Genomic DNA, 21,619 nt, shown 5'->3' with positions numbered 1-21,619 from the left:
CAGGTGCATTCGTCCCCTAAGTTTTTGACAAAATATAACAATAAATAAAAACTTCGGTAAAATAACAACAAAGTTGTAAACATATTTGAACAAAAATATTAAATATGACAAATAAGAGTTGTTCACAAACTATAACAATAAATAAGAACCTCAGTAAAACAATAAAGTTGTCAACATATTTGAACTTAAATATTAAATCTGTCAAATAAAAGTGCAAGTGCATTAGTCCCCTGAGTTGTTTACACAAAATATAACAATATAGAACTGCAAAACTGCAACAAAGTTGTAAAAATATTTAAAAAATATTAAGTATCAAAACTTTATGTGCAGCTGTACTATAGTTATTTGAAAAATACGATTTACAATTAATTTAAATATAAAAGAAACAGAAACTCAATTGAACTTGTAAATAATTGAACTGAATAACAGTAAATAACTGATGAATAACAGAACCATTTTAACTCCCAAATTTCCTGCCTTCCTGATAGCTGTCACATGAATAAAAAGAAGAAAAGACATTCCTGCAGCTGTGTTATGTATTTGTCTGCATATCGTCCACCTTCCTTGCTCAGCAATTCTCAACTGGGTCTCATAGGTTTTTGGCCAAGACTACTAGTTTATCCACCATTGCAGGCTTGAGACAAGAACGTTGGCACGTAACAATGTTCCCACCTGTACTAAAAAGCCTCTGATGGGAAGTTCGTAGCAGGAATGCATAGATACCTGCGTTTTAAATGGTCCCACATGTTCGACGGATTACTTCTTGTTGAGGCAACCACGGCGAGGCACTGTCAACAGGGCTGTTTTTTGTTCCTTATATTCTTGTCGATAGCCAAAATACTTCCAAAACTCCTTTTGGAGACAGTCTTCCCTATTCAACGTGCTGCTTGCTTTTATTTGAAAACGGCCCCTCCTCCCTCCGCTCTGCTGTTCGGCCCCTCCTCCCTCCACTCCGCTCTAGCAGGGGAGGGGGAGGAGCCGATGACAGCGAGCTGGAGGGAATGAGAGGCTGTGCGCTCTCCTTCCCGCTCCTTGCTCAAAACAAACGTTTGTGGATTTAAAAAAATGAAATGAAAAAACTATCGCACGTCCTTGCGATGGGACTATTGCGCATGCGCACATCGCGATGGCGATGTTTAAACGATATATCGTTCAGGCCTAATACAGTGTGCGTGTCTTGATATATAAAGTATATATACAGTGGTACCTCTACATACAAAATTCAATTCATTCTCGGAACTGAATTGTAAGTCAAAATGGTCATATGTCGAGCGGGATTTTCCCCGTAAGCAGGGCCGGCCCAGGCCATTTGGGGGCCCTAAGCAAAATAATGCAAAGGGGCCCGTATTTTTGTTCCACCATTTCGTCACAGTATATTGTGAAACCCATACATGCAATCCAACCCATACGTCCGTATTTTGTATATTAATCAGATTTTGTTGCACTGTATACTTAAAATTTTTCCCCCCAAATGATTGTCAGTACTTACAGTAGATAGCGCCAAACCTTTTTCTAAAAGAGGAAAGAAAGAAGTTAAGGAAGAACTTTTTTTTTTTAAGCTTGTAATCAAGTATAAAAACTCACAAAAGTCAAACAAAGCAAACTGTAGTAAAGAAAAAAAAAGACTATTGCCAGATTGGGGGCCCCTAAGTGGTCAGGGGCCCTAAGCAGCTGCATAGTCTGCGTATAGGCTGGGCCGGCCCTGTCCGTAAGAATAAATTATAATTCAATTCATTGGTTCCACAGCCCAAAAACCTGCACTAAATCCATCATAAAACCGCAGGTACAATCGACGCCGGCTCTAAGCAGGGGCAAAAGGGGCCAGTGCGCCCTCAAATAAATGTCTTGCCCCCTCAAATCAACATTTTAGAAGTTGAGAAAGCAATTTTTTAAATATACTCACAAAATTAATACATTACATGTTGACATCTCTCATCTTCCATATAATTCTAAAATACTAGAAAAGGCTATCTATATTCAGCTGCTACCATTACTTGAAGAAAACCAGATTTTGGAACCTTTCCAGTCTGGTTTTAAATCCCTCCACAGCACTGAGTCGGCACTTTTAATAGTATTAAATGATATACTTTTGGCAACAGATTGAAGATTGAAAGTTCACTAAGGCTACGTTCATACTACAGGTCTTAATGCACGAATCCGATTTTTTCGTGTTTTTCCGACTCGAGTGAGGCATTAACTTGACGGTCTGAACGTGACAAGTCGCATAGAACGGGACCATTTCAAATCCGATCTGGGTCCCTTTCGTATGTGGTCTAAATCCGATCTGGGCCACATTTTTCCAGACTGTCGCGGCGGTCTGTACTGTCCAGTCCCGCAAATCGGATTTAATGCAGCAATTACGTCATCAAATAGCGAGAGAGTCGTTACCGTAGCGATGCACCTGTGCGTTATTAGCGCCTAGCTTGCAGTGAACACGGCTTTTGAGGAAGGGCTGAGCTTGACAACAGTCATAAAAAATAAAAATGGGTTGAGGATAAGCCTGAGAATGCTCAGTTTTCTCTCTGTTCAAAGTGAGCAATATTTCAACATTGCCTCCACGGCCGAGAGTCGGGACAAACTGCCCGTATGTGTGTGTGACGTGCACGGACAGTGCGTGCATGCTATCGATCCATATAAACTTTGAATATAAGCCTAAACGGGGATTATTTATGTCTGTTATTTGTGTCCACCTTTTGAAAAGCAAAATATGATATCCCTGGAATGACGGATGACGTGTGTCATTTGTTTTGATGGTTCTGCGCATGCGGGTCTCCTTGCTTAGCGCGTGTCGGACTGCGAATTAGTGCGCATACGTAATACTTGAACGGTCTCAATGGATAAAGGCAGTCTGAACGGGCACGACAAAAAAACGGATATGACAAAAAATCGGATTCGTGCATTAAGACCTGTAGTATGAACGTAGCCTTATTTACCTGTTTTATAGTATGTAAAGCACTTTGTACTCCTTGGCGGATTTTTTAAATGTGCGATACAAATAAAGTTGATTGACTGATTGATTGACAGATTAATCTGCAGTCAGCATACCAAACAAACAAATAACAAAACAAAACAAAAAAAGCCATTTGAATGCTGCATTTATATTACACACACACACACACGCACTATCAGTCGCTTAGCTTCATTTAGTGCCGTTTAGCTTCGCTTAGCTCCGTTTAGCATCGCTTAGCTACGCTGAGCTGGCCAAACTAATTACAATGCAGTACAGTTTCAATCAGTCATACAATAGCACTCAAGAGCTGGTTAACAGCATTTGTTAATGAAAATACAATTAAATCTATTAGTGACACCACAAGCAATGACAAAGAATGTTTTTTTTTACGGAGTGTAAAGCTTTCGGTTAATGGTTTAGCGAACGTATCTCCGGTGAACATTTCAAAATAAAAGCACGTCATGTTCGTCATATAAATAACAATTTTTGGAGTTAATCTAGCATACTTCAGAATGAATATTAAAATATGTTGAGTAAATACTACAGAATACAGATTCTACACTAAGAATAGCTTTCAAATGACACTCTTTGTGACAAAGATGATTGGCAATGAATACTTATTATACATATTATACTATTATACAGTATATAGTAGTATACTATAATTTACTATTTTTTTTTTCAAGAATATTTTTGAATAAGTCAGTGTTCTGAATCTGTTTACTTTCCATTCTTTTGCACTAGTAAATGCTATCAGCATTTAACCTCATTGTTTATTTGTGATTAATTATTGTTATTTACATGATTATTTGGAGTTTGATAAAGAATTTAAGTGTTTCAAAATGGTTTTGTGAATTAATAAGCGTCAACAAAAATTTCATTGCTAAGTTAGTTTAAAAAAAAAAAAAAAAAAAAAAAAATTATTACATTAGTCGACTAATTGAAAAACTAGCCGGCTGACTAATCAGGAAAAAACTTGTCGTTTAGGACAGCCCTAGTGTACCGGAACATATTTCCTCCACACCGTTCTCACCTTTTTAACCCCTGACCCATGAAGAGGGCCCCTGGATATGTTCGCCTTAGGCCCCAAAATTGCCAAGTCCGCCACTGGTCACACCTCTACTACCGTCCCTACGCAAACCTATGCCCTTGGCAAGCGCTGTCATTTTTTTTGTGTGTTAACATTATTTCCTCCATTATCTGTGGTCTAAGAAGTTCCCAATTAGCACACTTAAGTACTCAGAGGAACTGCCTTTCACCTGAAGTTTATTTCCAATCAGTTGTCAGTCCCTTTGCTCGCAAAAGTGCTTGAAACTACTGTTAATGATGGAAAACAGGAGCAGTCTGACTCATCCAGGCGGCCATTGTTTACTGAGATACAGTACTCTGGCACTGCGGGTTGATAATAACATAATCCATACTCAGATAGGCCGGCTTCCTGAAGCTCCACACTCTCTGAAGTGGAGTGCTGGGAGTCTATTCATCCTAGCAGTGGGCTCCACAGTCATGATCATAATAAGTAGACGAGAATGCAAGATAAGGAGTTAAGTGTTGGCATCAGCAACTCGTCCCAAAAGAACCCATGTTTGCGTGTGTTTTTCTTAAACAGGGAAGACGGCAAATGTAACATTGGGGAAGGTGCACGCGCTCGATCCTGACGACTGGGATAACAAAACCTACACTCTCGAGACCAGCGCGGGAAAGTAAGTACTTCCTTAAGAATTCTTTTGGGTTTTCAGAAACAAAGGTGAAGGATAACTCCCATTGGTTTTTAACGTTGTAATGATTTCAAGCTAGGTTAATGTGTATTCATTTATCTTAAACGAGGCTAGCTAGCTACAGTTGTGTTCAAAAGTTTACATACACTTGTGAAGAACATAATGTCATGGCTCTCTTGAGTTTTCAGTTATTTCTACAACTCTGATTTTTCTCTGATATAGTGATTGGAACAGATACTTCTTTGTCACAAAAAACATTCATGAAGTTTAGTTCTTTTATGAATTTATTATGGGTGAACAGAAAAAAGTGATCAAATCTGCTGGGTCAAAAATATATATACAGCAGCGCTAATATTTGGTAACATGTCCCTTGGCCATTTTCACTTCAATTAGGTGCTTTTGGTAGCCATCCACAAGCTTCTGGCAAGCTTCTGGTTGAATCTTTGACCACTCGTCTTGACAGAATGTGTGCAGTTCAGTTAAATTTGATGGCTTTCTGACATGGACTTGTTTCTTCAGCATTGTCCACAAGTTCTCAATGGGACTTTGGGAAGGCCATTCGAAAACCTTAATTCTAGCCTGATTTAGCCATTCCATTACCACTTTTGATGTGTGTTTGGGGTCATTGTCCTGTTGGAACACCCAACTGCGCCCAAGAACCAATCTTTGGGCTGATGACGTTAGGTTATCTTGAAGAATTTGAAGGTAATCCTCCTTCTTCATTATCCCATTTACTCTCTGTAAAGCACCAGTTCCATTGGCAGCAAAACAGCCCCATAGCATAATACTACCACCACCGTGGTTGATGGTAGGCATGGTGTACTTGGGGTTAAAGGCCTCACCTTTTCTCCTCCAAACATATTGCTGGGCATTGTGGCCAAACAGCTCGATTTCTGTTTCGTCTGACCACAGAACTTTCCTCCAGAAGGTCTTATCTTTGTCCATGTGATCAGCAGCAAACTTCAGTCGAGCCTTAAGGTGCCGCTTTTGGAGCAGGGGCTTCCTTCTTGCACGGCAGCCTCTCAGTCCATGGAGATGCAAAACACGCTTGGCTGTGGACACTGACACCTGTGTTCCAGCAGCTTCTAATTCTTGGCATATCTGCTTTTTGGTGATTCTCGGTTGAATCTTCACCCTCCTGACCAATTTTCTCTCAGCAGCAGGTGATAGCTTGCGTTTTCTTCCTGATCATGGCAGTGACAAAACAGTGCCATGCACTTTATACTTACAAACAATTGTTTGCACTGTTGCTCTTGGGACCTGCAGCTGCTTTGAAATGGCTCCAAGTGACTTTCCTGACTTGTTCAAGTCAATGATTCACCAAAATTGCTAATTCGTGTTGCTGTATGTATATTTTTGACCCAGCAGATTTGATCACTTTTTCTGTTAACCCATAATAAAGTCATAAAAGAACCAAACTTCATGAATGTTTTTTATGACAAAGAAGTATCTGTTCCAATCACTCTATCGGAGAAAAATCAGAGTTGTAGAAATAACTGGAAACTCAAGAGAGCCATGACATTATGTTCTTCAGAAGTGTATGTAAACTTTTGACTACAACTGTACATAGCTAAATAATCATGTTGCATTCATTCATCAGCTGGCGGCAATACCGGTATATAAATGTATTTATACACTTTAAAAATCAAACTAATAATGATCATCAGCTTTCCTTTTCAGAAGGAGAGTTAACAGGTTCAATTTTATTCACATACAGTGGGGCAAATAAGTATTTAGTCAACCACTAATTGGGCAAGTTCTCCAACTTGAAAATATTAGAGAGGCCTGTAATTGTCAACATGGGTAAACCTCAACCATGAGTGAAAGAATGTGGGGAAAAAAAACAGAAAATCACATTGTTTGATTTTTAAAGAATTTATTTGCAAATCATGGTGGAAAATGAATATTTGGTCAATACCAAAAGTTCCTCTCAATACTTTGTTATGTTCCCTTTGTTGGCAATAACGGAGGCCAAACGTTTTCTGTAACTCTTTACAAGCTTTTCAGACACTGTTGCTGGTATTTTGGCCCATGCCTCCATGCAGGTCTCCTCAAGAGCAGTGATGTTTTGGGGCTGTCGTTGGGCAACACGGACTTTCAACTCCCTCCACAGATTTTCTACGGGGTTCAGATCTGGAGACTGGCTTGGCCACTCCAGGACCTCGAAATGCTTCTTACGAAGCCACTCCTTTGTTGCCCTGGCTGTGTTTATGGGATCATTGTCATGCTGAAAGACCCAGTCACGTCTCATCGTCAATGCCCTTGCTGATGGAAGGAGATTTTCACTCAAAATCTCTCCATACATGGCCCCATTCATTCTTTCCTTTACACAGATCAGTCATCCTGGTCCCTTTGCAGAAAAACAACCCCAAAGCAGCCACCTGGACCTGCAGTCCAACCGCTCATTTATTCACTGCATTTATTCTTCAAGTGGGTATGATGTTCTTCGGATGCAATTCAGTATTCTTTCTCCTCCAAACACGAGAACCTGTGTTTCTACCAAAAAGTTCTATTTTGGTTTCATCTGACCATAACACATTCTCCCAGTTCTCTTCTGGATCATCCAAATGTTCTCTAACGAACCGCAGACGGGCCTGGACATGTACTTTCTTCAGCAGGGGGACACGTCTGGCAGTCATTCCAATCACAATGAACTGGACGTGTAGTGCCGTCAATGGCGACCAATAAACTAAATGAGTGTCCTAACTGCACCTGAGTCTTGTCAGTGATAGAATGAATAATTGCTGTCGGCCCTCCCAGTGAAAATGGATTGGACGTCCATCCCTGTTGTTGATTAATCTTATCAACGATTAGTTGTCAATTGATTAATCTAATATTTATATTAATGTATAAAGCTTCCTTGGAGAAAACCCAAACCTGCTAGTGGAACTGTGCTCTTCAAACTAGTTTTGTTTGTTTATTAGCTCTCAGAGAGATGGAAAATACCAGACAGATGGCATTCTGACAAACAGATATTTTTGTTCAGTCCTTGGAAATGCTTCATAAGGATCTCAGGTCCATATTAATTAAAAATATACCAAACAACACTGAGGGAATGGAAAAACACAGGCTAATCCTTTAACCCCCAAAGCTTCTAAAACAGTTGATAGTTGTCATAGTAACGTTCGGACATTGGTGTATGAATAAACAAATATGGAATTGGTATTTCTTATCTGATCTTCACTTTTTGAATACTGAGTAGATGCATAAGATCCCCGAAGTAGACACATGCACGTATGATTGTCGCAGTACATACAGTGGGCCATAAAAGTATTTAGTCAACCACCAATTGTGCAAGTTCTCCTACTTGAAAAGATTGGAGAGGCTGTAATTGTCAACATGGGTAAACCTCAACCATGAGAAACAGAATGTGGAGAAAAAGAAAAAAAAAACAGAAAATCACATTGTTTGATTTTTAAATAATTTATTTCCAAATTAGAGTGGAAAATAAGTATTTGGTCACCTACAAACAAGCAAGATTTCTGGCTGTCAAAGAGGTCTAACTTCTTCTAACAAGGTCTAACGAGGCTCCACTCGTTACCTGTATTAATGGCACCTGTTTAAACTCATTATCGGCATAAAAGACACCTGTCCACAACCAGTCAGTCACACTCCAAACTCCACTATGGCCAAGCCCAAAGAGCTGTCGAAGGACACCAGAGACAAAATTGTAGACCTGCACCAGGCTGGGAAGACTGAATCTGCAATAGGTAAAACGCTTGGTGTAAAGAAATCAACTATGGGAGCAATTATTAGAAAATGGAAGACATATAAAACCACTGATAATCTCTCTCGATCTGGTGCTCCATGCGAGATCTCACCCCGTGGCGTCAAAATGATAACAAGAACGGTGAGCAAAAATCCCAGAACCACACGGAGGGACCTAGTAAATGACCTACAGGGAGCTGGGACCACAGTAACAAAAGCTACTAGGCTATTAGTAACACAATGCGCCGCCAGGGACTCAAATCCTGCACTGCTAGACGTGTCCCCCTGCTGTAGCCAGTACACGTCCAGGCCCGTCTGCGGTTCACTAGAGAGCATTTTGATGATCCAGAAGAGGACTGGGAGAGTGTGTTATGGTCAGATGAAACCAAAATAGAACTTTTTGGTAGAAACACAGGTTCTCGTGTTTGGAGGAGAAAGAATACTGAATTGCATATGAAGAACACCAAACCCACTGTGAAGCACGGGGGTGGGAACATCATGCTTTGGGGCTGTTTTTCTGCAAAGGGACCAGGACGATTGATCTGTGTAAAGAAAAGAATGAATGGTGCCATGTATTTAGAGATTTTGAGTGAAAATCTCCTTCCATTAGCAAGGGCATTGAAGATCAGACATGGCTGGGTCTTTCAGCATGACAATGATCCCAAAAACAAAGCCAGGGCAAAAGAGGAGTAGCTTCGTAAGAAGCATTTCAAGGTGTGGCCTAGCCAGTTTCCAGATCTCAACCCAATAGAAAATCTGTGGAGGGAGTTGAAAGTCCATGTTGCCCAACGACAGCCCCAAAACATCACTGCACCAGAGGAGGTCTGCATGGAGGAATGGGCCAAAATACCAGCAAGAGTTTGTGAAAAGCTAGTGAAGAGTTACAGAAAACGTTTGGCCTCCGTTATTGCCAACAAAGGGTACATAACAAAGTATTGAGATGAACTTTTGGTATTGACCAAATACTTATTTTCCACCGTGATTTGCAAATAAATTCTTTAAAAATCAAACAACGTAATTTTCTGGGTTTTTGTTTCCACATTCTGTCTCCCATGGTTGAGGTTTTGCCATGTTGACAATTACAGGCCTTTCAAATATTTTCAAGTGGGAGAACTTGCACTATTAGTTGTTGACTAAATACTTATTTGCCGCACTGTAACCTAGTCTTTATGAAATTTTTTAAATTACCTACATTTCAAATAAAGGGTTAATTTCAAACTGTCCAAATTATTTAGATTTTAATTCTATTTTATTTCCTCATTACTGCCCAACCATTCTAAAATAGTCTCTTTCACGCGACATCACAGTCGCCAAGGGGAGCTCTTTTTGGTTTTATTTTTGCACTCCATGTATTCCGATTGGGGCCGTATAATAATTTGCCCCCTGTCAAGAAGGCAGTTGCAGAAAGGCACCCAATTATCGGAGACTGAAAGAGAATAAAACAAAACACAGAAAAGGTACTCAATTACAATAACAAATACTGAGCAGAATTATTACAAATCAACAAACGGCCGCAGGTAATACTAATCCCTTGCAAATTGGGCGATAACCAATTTTCCTCTTAACCTGAACTGTTTTCTCTCGATCAACAGATATTTCAGTGTGAACCAAAGCTCAGGAATGCTGACTTTTCGCCAGAACACACCAGTCGGGAGTTACTGGATGAGGGTCGGAGTGTCTGATGGCGTGTGGCCCGATGTCATATCCGGTGTTCGAGTTCATGTGAGAGAACTGGAGGAAAAAGCAGTTCAGTCATCTGCTTCTCTACGTTTGGATGGTAATTAATTTATTTATTTTGGTTATTGTGTTTTTTCAATCTTCAGATAAGATGCAAGATCTTATTATTGTTGCTGTTTAGTGATTATTAGCTTGTAAATCCAGCAAAAAAACAAAATAATGAGCTACTAATGAGCTAATGAGTTACAGAGTATGTGCTGAGGTAGTTAGTAAGAGAGGGAAATTGACGATAGTCGGCGTCCAATCCATTTCAAATTTTTTGTGTTTAAGATAACTAAACGAATAAAGGGATTATCATCAAACTTGCAGGATATGTTTGTACATATCAAACACAGTGTTGTTAATGATGGTGTTAGAGTATAATTGCGTTATTTTTTTCAATGGTAAGTGATCTAATTACCTTAGTTTTCGGACTATGAACCGCTACGTTTTCCTGCCTCATTTTCAATCCTGCGGTTTATAGTCCATTGTGGCTTATTTGTTGATTTATTTGGGTGAATAGGTAACACTTTATTCGACAGCGGCGGCAGTCATAATAATGACATGACACTATCATGGGCATTAATGAATGCTTATGACTAGAGATGTCCGATCACGTCATTTTCAAAGTATCGGAATCGCCAAAAAAATATCGGGCATGCCTTTTTTTAATATATATATGTGTATATATATATATATATATATATATATATATATAATATTAGGGCTGTCAAACGATTAAAATTTTTAATCGAGTTAATTACAGCTTAAAAATTAATTAATCGTAATTAATCGCAATTCAAAGCATCTATAAAATATGCCATATTTTTCTGTAAATTATATATATATTCTGTAAAATAATTTGTTGGAATGGAAAGATAAGACACAAGATGGATATATACATTCAATATACGGTACATAAGGACTGTAGTGGGCATTTCACTATAATGTCATTTAAATCTGTCTATGCTGTCCTCACTCCGAAGCGTCTACTTTTTCCAAAGCTAGACAGCTAGTGAACGACGCCTTAATAATCAGACTTCTTCCTTTTTCATCTGATTTATTAATAAAATGGCCTCAAACCACTGTCCTCTTTAGACCGTAGTGAAACTACAAAAAAAAGTACACAAGCATTGCATTAGCAACAACGTTAGCTTAGCACGCTATACAGGTTCACTAAACATAAACAAAAACCGTCTCATACAAAAAATATAACATTTCGCTCAGTAACATAATATGTACATTCTTTACAACAACCATACTTACAGACAAATCTTGTCCAAGGATCATATAAACACAACATTACAACGTAGGCGTCAGCCCGAGACGTCGTGCAGCCATATTGAACTGGCAAGAAAGCAATAAACCATGTCGCAAAGTGACCACAAGAGTTCGCTGTTAGACAGCACAAAAGACCTTGCTGTAAAACTTACCAAAAGGCAGAATACTGTCTGAGCGGGACATGTGCGTTAATTGCGTTAAATATTTTAACGTGAGTAATTAAAAAAATTAATTACCGCGCGTTAACGCGATAATTTTGACAGCCCTAAAATATATATATATATATTATATATATATATATATTTATATATATATATATATATATATATATATATATATATATATATATATACATGTATATGTATTTTAATTAAATCGTTTTCTAATTGTATTTAACGTTACAGACATAATATGTTACACTCATCCAGAGCCTTTAGTTTAGGCTTAAGGTAGGGTTATCAGATTTATCCCGTTAACGGCAGTAATTCTTTTTTTTTTTTAATTTATCACGTTAAAATATTTAACGCAATTAACGCATGCGCTGCACGACCCACTCACCGCATTATCGCGTTCAATTTGTAAAGGTGCCGTTTTACCTATATATAGAGCTAAAAGGCAGCGTAAAATGAGCAGAGTGAATTTTGGCAGCCTTTGGAGCCTTTTTTTAATTGGCTAAAGCCTTACAATCCCTTTCCCTACAATTAGAAATATCGTGGGAAGCAATGTGGAGAAGAAAGGTAGTAATTAATCTTTTTCTTAACACCCTATGTTATTTCCCAACGCAGAGAAAATATATCAATTGGTACCACTACGCACAGTCATGGTTGCACTTCCCATCATGCATTTGGGCAGAACAGTTAAATGGCTACAGTATCATTTACTGAAACTCAACAAATACACTAGATGGCAATATTTAGTCACAATATACAAAGTCACATTTATCCTTTAAGAATTACAAGTCTTTCTATCCGTGGATCCCTCTCACAGAAAGAATGTCAATCATGTAAATGCCATCTTGAGGCTTTATTGTCATAATAAACAAATACAGTACTTATGTACTGTATGTTGAATGTACTGGACTGTCTCAGAAAATTAGAATACACAATATTCTAGTCCTGTATATATACACAGGACTGTCTCAAAAAATTAGAATATTGTGTATTCTAATTTTCTGAGACAGTCCAGTATATATTCGTCCGAGTTTTATTCATTTTTTTTCTTAATGCATTGCCAAAATGTATGTGATCGGGAAAAATTATCGGGAATGATTGGAATTGAATCGGGAGCAAAAAAAAAAAAAAAAAGCAATCGGATCGGGAAATATTGGGATCGGCAGATACTCAAACTAAAACGATCGGATCGGGAGCAAAAAAACATGACTCGGAATAACCCTACTTATGACAGATGTCATTAAGTGTCATCTGGCTAATTATGTCACTAACTCCATTTATTTCCAGCTCGGATCTTTTACATCCATTCAAAAGTGAGTTAATTTGCCGTATGACACAAAATGACATCCGTTATTTACTGTAGCGCTGCAATGCATAATAGGAGGCATGTTGGACAACAACAGTGTTAAGAGCCGCTTGCAGCAGAGGTTGACTGTTACCCCTAAGGGAGCAGTGATGGCCAAATGAAGCTTCTTGAAGCAATGAATCTTTGCAACCGATTAGTTCAAAGCTTCATGTTGGTTCATTTGGCGTTATAACAGTCTTTCGATGGCGCTGTCAAATAAAGTGTTACCAAATACCATAACTAGCAATTAATGAAACAGTTGGAAAAGTTACTGGAAAAATAATTATCACAGAACATAAATTTTGATTGTTATTTACATCTGTCGCGCTGCAATGCATGCTAGGAGGCTTGTTGAACAAAAACAGTGTTGACGGCAAATGGCAGCATATGTTGACTGTCTCCCCCAAGGGAGCTGCGATGGCCAAATGAAGCTTCTTGAAGCTTTGCAGCCAATTGGTTCAAAGCTTCATGGTGATTAATATGGTCTTATGACAGTTAAATGATACCGTTGTCACATAAAGTGTCACCGGTTAATATCTTTTAGTATAAATATAGAGTGAGGACAGCTGCGGCTTATCTATGAACACATGCCATTTTTGTGTCAAATTTGGTGGGTATTGCTTATAGTCAGGTGCGCCTTATAATGCAAAAATTACGGTAGTTAATATGAAAAATTGAGTCATCTGAGAAGTACCATAAAGAATTTAAATTCCTGAGCTGAACCTCAAAAGGTAAAAAAAAAAAAAAAAAAAAGATAACAATAAGAAATAAATGAGTATCTAAGTACGACAAAAGAACAAATGAATAGAACTTACATCGCAAAAGTCTGCTAGATTAAATGCTATAAAATGCTAACTTTATTTTTTTATACAATGCTTTTAACAAATGGTTCAAACACTTATTCCCACAGAAAAACAGCTAAACCTATCAATCAATCAATCAATCAATCAATCAATCAATCAATCAATCAATCAATCAATCAATCAATCAATCAATCAATCAATCAATCGGTCTATCAACTTAATTTGTATAGCACATTTAAAAAATCCGCCCAGGAGTCCAAAGTGCTTTACTTACCATAAAACAGCAAAATAAGTTAAGTCTAAATTACAAATGCATTAAAAAAAAATTCAGTAAAGCTCCAACCAGGGGTGTTACCGGGGGGGGTGCCCACCCCACTCAAAGTAGGGATCAAAGCGTGGGCGGGACAAAGAATGACTGCTAGGGGGCGCTACATAGTGTATTTGGAATTTGTCTTTACACGGTCTTAAAGATTGCACCTGTCTTGACCTGCCTGCCGATTTTGGTGCATTTTGAAGCATTCCAAGGGGGTCAAACTGAGCTCAAAGGGGCTGCAGAACAAAGAATAACTATAATAATAATAATAATTAGAGGTGGAAATCTTTGGGCACCTAATGATTCGATTACGATTACGATTCAGAAGCTCCGATTTGATTATAAATAGATTATTAATGCACCACAACCCCCTGGCTTTTAATTTTTTGTACAGTACAGTAGTTCCAAAATTGTTCACAAATCCTCTCAGGCTAAAAAAAATACTATTTCAGTATCGAGTTAACCATTAAAAACAGTAAATAAAATACTCAAGTCCCCATTCTGTATCGGCAGCTTTGAACTACATTCAATTAATTCAATGTTATAAATCAACCGCTAAAGTGTTTAAAATTGCTCCCGTTATTCCATAATTTCCCTTCTGTCTACTTTCGACGTGAAAGTTTTAAACTGTTTCATCATTAAAAGATAGATTCAAGTCAAGATGTTGCCGATTTGTTTTTGTTGTTGTTTTTTTTAGATAAAAAGTAATTAGGTTCGCTACAACAGAGCTTTCTAGAGAAGTCTACTGCTTTAAGATGGTGCCTGTTTACTAGCGCGAGAAAGTCTGTCAATTCGCATCTAGTTCTTGGTATATGATCTAACACGGCTGTCGTCTGTCAATTCACATCTAGTTCTAGATATATGTGATATCTACCATAGCGGTATGTTGCTGTATGTTTGTAGCAACTCGCAACTGGCCGCTGTTTGTAGTGGCTGACGGCCGCAGTCACGTATTAGTTTTTTTTTTTTAATCTAGCGGCATGAGTTGAACATGATATTTACTCTCAGTCCATTCCTCATTGCGTCCTGAAGACCGCGCTGTGTTTTATTTCCGCTTTACCTGGTATAATTCAATAATCGGAATTTGGATGTCTGTGAATTGTTCTCGAATCGCGAATAATCTACGAATTGGAAATTTCGCATGCCTCTAATAATAATTAAACCGAGGAACCACAATAGTTTACCTAAAAAAAAACACCTGCAGGTCCATACTGTTCAGTTATGGATGTGTTCTAAGTCAAATAAAATCAAATCAACTTTTATTTGTTTAGACCAAATCACAACAACAGTTATCTCAAGGAGAAAACAAAACATGTTTTAAAGTGCAGTAGCCCTACGCTGGATTTCGACCTAGTTGAGCATTGTTTTTTTTTTTTTTTTGACCCCCCAGGTAAGACTAATGCCCACCCACATCTGGCATCCTGGTAACACCACTGTCTCCAACAAAAATCTACCTTATGTTGGTCTTAACATGGAGCAGCTGGATTCAGCCTTGTGAAATGAGTTATGTCATATTCACTGGTGCCACTAGAGGGCAGCGTATCCACCCAAATCGATAAAACTAAATGAAACACTTTAAAAAAACAAACAAAAAACCATTACAACGCCACTTAATTAAATGAATACTCGAAGAAGCAAAATTTAATTCTAATCTTTTTTCTAATCGAAATCCTCGAGTTAATCGATTAATCGTTGCAGCACTACATCACATCTCACATGAGTGACACTGCTACGATGCATGCTGACGCACTTCATTTTCAATCAGACAACGTCTGATTTAGAACTTAGAGGTGTGCAAAATTTCCGAGTCTTAGATTATTCGCGATTCGGCCGTGGAAGATTCGAGAACGATTCACGAACATCCAAATTCCGATTATTGAAATATGCCAAGTAAAGCGGAAGTACAACACACTCAGCGCGCCGCGCGGTCTTCGGGGCGCAACGAGAAAGAACGCAGCGAGAGTAGCTAAACATCATGCTTCTCATTACCCGGCCCCTCGGGTAATGCCAATGCTCAACTCACGGCTCTAGCTCAACTCATGCCACGACATACCTGACTGCTGCCGAAAAGCTGCTACAAAGTACGTCATCCACATAATGTAATGGTAGATATCATTTATATAGGACTAGATGCTCCATTGATTCGGTAGCGTGAGCAGCACATCTACAAAAAGCTAGATGCGGCTGTTAGTAAACGGCCGCCATCTTAAAGCAGTACACTTTCCTGCAAGGCTGTTGTAGCGAACCTTCCAAGCAAACCTAATTAACTTTTTATCTAAAATACTCCTAAATCGGTAAAATATTGACTTGAATCTATCTTTAACATAGTTTTAAAACTTTCAGATGTCGAAAGTAGACAAAAGGGAAATTATGGAATAACGGGAGCAATTTTAACAACTTTAACAGTTGATTCACAACATTAAATTAATTGAATGTAGTTTAAAGCTGCTGTTACAGAATGGGGACTGGAGTTTTTTATTTACTGTTATTTTTGTATATTTGTTTACTGCTATATGTTAACTTGATACTGAAATAGTAGTTTGGTTTAGCCTGAGAGGATTTTTGAAGAGTTTTGGAACTAATGTACAAAACATTTAATTTAAAAAAAAAAAAAAAAAGGAGGGGGGGTGCATCAATAATCGTTTTATAATCGAATCGGATCCTCTGAATCGTAATCGGAATCGAATCGTTAGGTGCCCAAAGATTCCCAGCTCTAGTCATACTGTACATTGTGAACTTTTGACAAAAACTCGCATTTTGGTCTCGTTGTCATCTCGCCAGATGAAAACTAGATTTCATCTTGTTATGTTTTTTTAGCTTGTCGTTGTCACGTCATCGTCATGAAAAAATTGTCGACAAATATTTTCGTTATCATCATCATCGTTGACGAAAACAATGGCTGGAAGCGATCGAACTCCCTGTTGAAATGGTTTGGACGCCTACTACCGTCTTCAATATCAATTTCCCTCTGCGTTAAACCTTCCGATGAATTGTTTACTCTAACAGTTTCCCTGTTAATTTCTCTGTGTGTCTTCACAAAGGTCAAATTGCAAGTGTCAGGTAAAGTCCTTGACATTTAAAAGTCAATAGGAGACCCGAGTCAAAGGCTATTACGGAACCTCTGTGACAAGTCATTATCATTTTGGAAGATTAAAGATGGTATATTCGCCATATATTCTCGGAAGGTGGCCTCAAACACAGAATTGATTTTGCGTCCTACTGCAACGCACCCTCCGACGGTTTTGATTGTGAAGCGGCGGGTCATATACATTTCCTCCTCGAATAAAAGGATTTTACTTGATTTCACGCCAACTTTGACTTCTCATTCACATTTAAGAGAATCAATAACTCGAGATGGTGGACTTGCTCTCGTTGCTAATGGAACTGCTAACTCCGTAGGCTTTGATCTACTCTGTAGTTATCATTGACCAGTTCGTCATTCATATTCCATGACCCTTTCCTGTCTTTGTCTCCCAAAGGCATAACCACAAGAGAGTTTATCGACTCTCACGTCGAGAGGAAGAGTCGGCTGGAGACTCTCTGGGACTTCCTGTCGGAGATCTTGTCTGTCAGACCGGGGAGCGTTAACATTTTCAGCATTGCCGACAGCGGGGAGAAAAGAGTGGACGTCCATTTCTATGTGCTGTCTGATACGGGCTATATGCATTTGGAGAAGCTGCATGGGGTTCTTGCAGCACATAAGAAGAAGGTATTTATGCTTATTTGTATGATGGATAAAACTCATCTTCTCCGTGAAGTTGGCCCCCCATTAGACGCAAATTTATATCAATCGTTAGTGCCGGTTTGTGCTGTAAAGAGCTTTGTTTGTGCGGCTATATTTTTAATATAGATACAGTTGTTTTATAGGTCAATCTGTGGTCAACCCGTTATGATCTAAAACGGCTAAAAATGATGTAAATTGTTTGTCCTTTGTTTGTGCTGGTTTGTGTGTAAAAAGTTTCTTCTCGTACTCTAAATGACCAAAAATAATGTTATTTGTAATAAGTCCCAAACCATAGCAACACAAACAAAGATTTTTACAGCCCAAACAGAGGGCACCATTTCGGTTCCATTCCACCGAAGATGGGGAGGCTGTGTGAGGTCATCAAAACAGATAAAAAAAGGACAATATCTACAAAACCATTGCAGCGCAAAAAAAAATTTACTTAGCACAAACGAATAGCACCATTGCAGAAAGACCTTTAAAGGCAAAAGCAGCATATTAGGAAAACAAATCGTACGATTGACTCGCGCTAGCTTAGCCACTCCGGAGCCCTGAAACTAAAAAATAACTGACAAACTTTATGGAATTTGTTGAAATCATTTCCACTAACCAATTAAACCCCCACTAACCCAAAGATTAAGCCTGATGTCAAGGGTTTTAGGGTAAACAGCATATCAGTGCCAACGTAAAACAATGTAAATTGACTTCACAATAATCAACAACAGACAAATGAAATGCACAGTGCAATAAACACAAAGGTGCAGGAGGGCACGAATGACGCACACAAACCCGCAAGTACTCTGGCCACAAATCATGGCGGCAGCTAAGCACTTTACACTCGATCAGACTTACAACACATCCCAAAGATGCTAAAAGAACACGTCACCTCACGGCATAAATGTGCAACACGAACATGATGTAAACAATTGTTTTCCGAAATTTGAAGGTTCGCAGTGAGTCAGCAACAGGCACACTTTTGCGAAATATACGATGTTTATTGATTAGAAATTGCAAATAAATGAAGTTTATTGATTACAATCCCACAAAGGCAAGCAAAAAACAAGCATAACACAGAATAACCATAGCGCTAGATCTAGATTGTCACTTGTCACGTCTAAAACAGTGATGCATGAAAGCATGTGGCCTTTTGAAGGTCGAGTCACTGGTAAGATCAAATCTTAACTATCTGTCAATCAGGGTTTACTTTAACAGGCAACTCCAGTTCACTCTTTGACAAATATAGAGCAGGGAGGGGGAGGGAGAAAGCAAGCATGAGACTATGCGATCGGCTTGGGACATCTTTTTTTTTTGTTTTGTTTTGTTTTGTTTTTTTTAATCAAAGAAAAAATCCGTGATGGACTGATTTTTTTCTACTGTTTTTCAGTTGAGTTTGTATTATCACCAAGTTGGCGTTGTCCTTGAAGATTGACGCTAAATTATGTGCTCGTCTGTCATTGTTCATTTGAAATAGTTGGAAACCTTTATTCATTTTTTAATGGAGTACATTTTCTTAATTTCACAGACTAAAACATTTTTAGTAAACGTCGACTAAAACTAAAAAAAATTAGTCTTGAGTTTTTGTCAACAAAAAGACTAGACAAAGACAAGCACATTTTCAGATGACTAAAATATGACTAATACTAATCAGGATTATCATCCAAAAGGGTAAGACTAAGACGAAAACTAAGGGCTGCCAAAAACAACACTATATTGCACTCATTCGCTCTTGTCATACAGTGGCGCCACCAGGGGGTGGCCAGGGGTGGCCATGGTCACCCCTATAAATTGGTTGGCCACCCCACTGGCCACCCCGCTTGCCAGTATATCGTTAGATTATTGTAGCATCAGTTATGCATTTCATCCCAAATGAATGCATTTATTTTGTTTTGTCAAATATAGGGCTGTGAAATTTATCGCGTTAACGGGAGGTAATTAATTTTCTAAAATTAATCACGTGAAAATATTAATCGCAATTAACGCATTCGCGGTAGGACTCATTCACGCATTCCCGCAAACAGCCTACAATGGCGCCGTTTTACTTATACACAGAGATAAGAGGCAGTGTCAAGTGAGTGGAATAGATACAAGCATTCATTGGGGCCGTGCTTTTAATTGGCAAAAGCTTTGTCATCTCCCCCACAGCAACTATAAATATTGTGGAAAGGCACATGGGGAAGAACGACAGGAGTTGATCTTTTTCTTAACACCATGTAGTGGACCCAACACAGAGAAGATATAGCATTTGCAGCCACCACACACAGTCATGGTTGCACCACTTCCCATCATGCATTTGGGCAGAACAGTTAAGTCGCTACAGCATCATTTACTGAAAGCTAAACAAATACACTAGATGGCAATATTTAGTCACAATATACAAACTCACATTTATCCTTTAAGAATTACAAGTCTTTCTATCTGTGGATCCCTTTCACAGAAAGAATATTAATAATGTTAATGCCATTTTATGGATTTATTGTTATAATAAACAAATACAGTACTTATGTACAATATGTTGAATGTATATATCCGTCTTATCTTTCCATTCCAACAATAATTTACAGAAAAATATGGCATATTTTAGAGATGGTTTGAATTGCGATTAATTACGATCAATTCATTTTTAAGCTGTGATTAACTCGATTAAAATTTTTAATCGTTTGACAGCCCTAGTTAAATGTACACCTTATTCCTAATATATACATAACACAATAAAACAGAATTGTTGTGGAACTCAAAATGTTGACTGGACAGTTATGGGCTATGCACATTAAATCATTAGTAACATCAAATATTACACAATACACCAAAGTATATCAGTAGCCGTGTCCTTAAATCTTCCTGATAGTTTTCCCCTGACCTTTTTACTGCAATTGTATAATGAAAACCTGAAATTATGGCTTTTAGTTTTGGCCACCCCAAGATTTTAAGTGGCCCCATCTGGCCACCCCTATGAAAAATTTCTGGAGGCGCCACTGTTGTCATACCCTCGTGTTTCCTGTCCTCCCTCAGCGGCACTGAATGAGTTAATTAAATTAATATCTGCCATTGACAACTATAGAGTTCCAATTAATTTATAATGTGAAGATTTGCTCTAAATGCTCATGTTTTAGTGCCATTGGCGAACGATCGCTGCCAGCCCCTCCTAGTCCAAATGGATTGGGCATCTAGCACCGTCAATAGCAGCCAGTGCGTTGAATAAGTGTCTTATAATGGCTTAAGGCTCACAGCTGCTTCCTTTTTTTATTTTTAGTGACAGAAAATAAAACATAGGTTCCTTTCACTCAATTTACTACTTTCCTGGCAAAATATCGAGCAAACACGCTTTTAACAAGCTTTCGGCATTGGCCAAGACTCTTTTTCTTATAGTTCATATTACATTCAATGGCAGCCTATAAGTTAATACAGCCCGCTGCTTTGAAAAACCTTTATAGAGTAATGAAACAATATAGTATATACTGTAGATTACATCTTTTTATTGTTGTGAATGTTGCGCAAGAGTCATGTTATCCGCCCTCCGTGTTCATTACAGTCGTATATCACATTCCCTGTCAAGTGTAGAGATAGTAAACCTCATATGTGTTTTCTCCGCAGCTGCAGTCACTGCTGCATGTTAATGTAAGCCAGGTGCAGGTGGACGAGTGCGTGCACGCTCATTGTAAGGCATCGGGCGGATGCACCACGCAGATGACCGTCGGCGAATCGCCGACCCTGCTGGACTCCGATGTGTTATCCTTAGTCTCCGTAAAGGTGACGACCTCGGCCGTCTGCGGTTGCGCCTCCAGAGAAATGACTCATCAAAGCTGCTCCTCCTATTCTGATAACCCCTGTCTTAACGGGGGAACCTGCATCGATGCCCGAGGCGGATACAGGTGAGACTAGAACCAGTGTGGT

The 21,619-nt window shown here is 38.6% G+C and overlaps 1 protein-coding gene across 2 annotated transcripts in view; it reads left to right on the top strand.

The window, feature by feature from the left end:
* The window catches only part of LOC130916155 (neural-cadherin-like), a 442,935-nt gene that overhangs the window by 273,829 nt on the left and 147,487 nt on the right, over window positions 1-21,619 (top strand). For both annotated transcript variants that reach the window (XM_057836649.1, XM_057836648.1), the window contains 4 exons: window positions 4,560-4,653; window positions 9,969-10,153; window positions 17,484-17,713; window positions 21,320-21,597. In XM_057836649.1, the coding sequence (XP_057692632.1) occupies window positions 4,560-4,653; window positions 9,969-10,153; window positions 17,484-17,713; window positions 21,320-21,597 (787 nt within the window). The remainder of the gene's footprint in view (window positions 1-4,559; window positions 4,654-9,968; window positions 10,154-17,483; window positions 17,714-21,319; window positions 21,598-21,619) is intronic.

The sequence above is a fragment of the Corythoichthys intestinalis genome, chromosome 5, assembly GCF_030265065.1.
Source record: "Corythoichthys intestinalis isolate RoL2023-P3 chromosome 5, ASM3026506v1, whole genome shotgun sequence".
In the NCBI taxonomy this organism is placed as follows: Eukaryota; Metazoa; Chordata; class Actinopteri; order Syngnathiformes; family Syngnathidae; genus Corythoichthys; species Corythoichthys intestinalis.
This window is presented reverse-complemented; position numbering and strand designations above follow the sequence as displayed.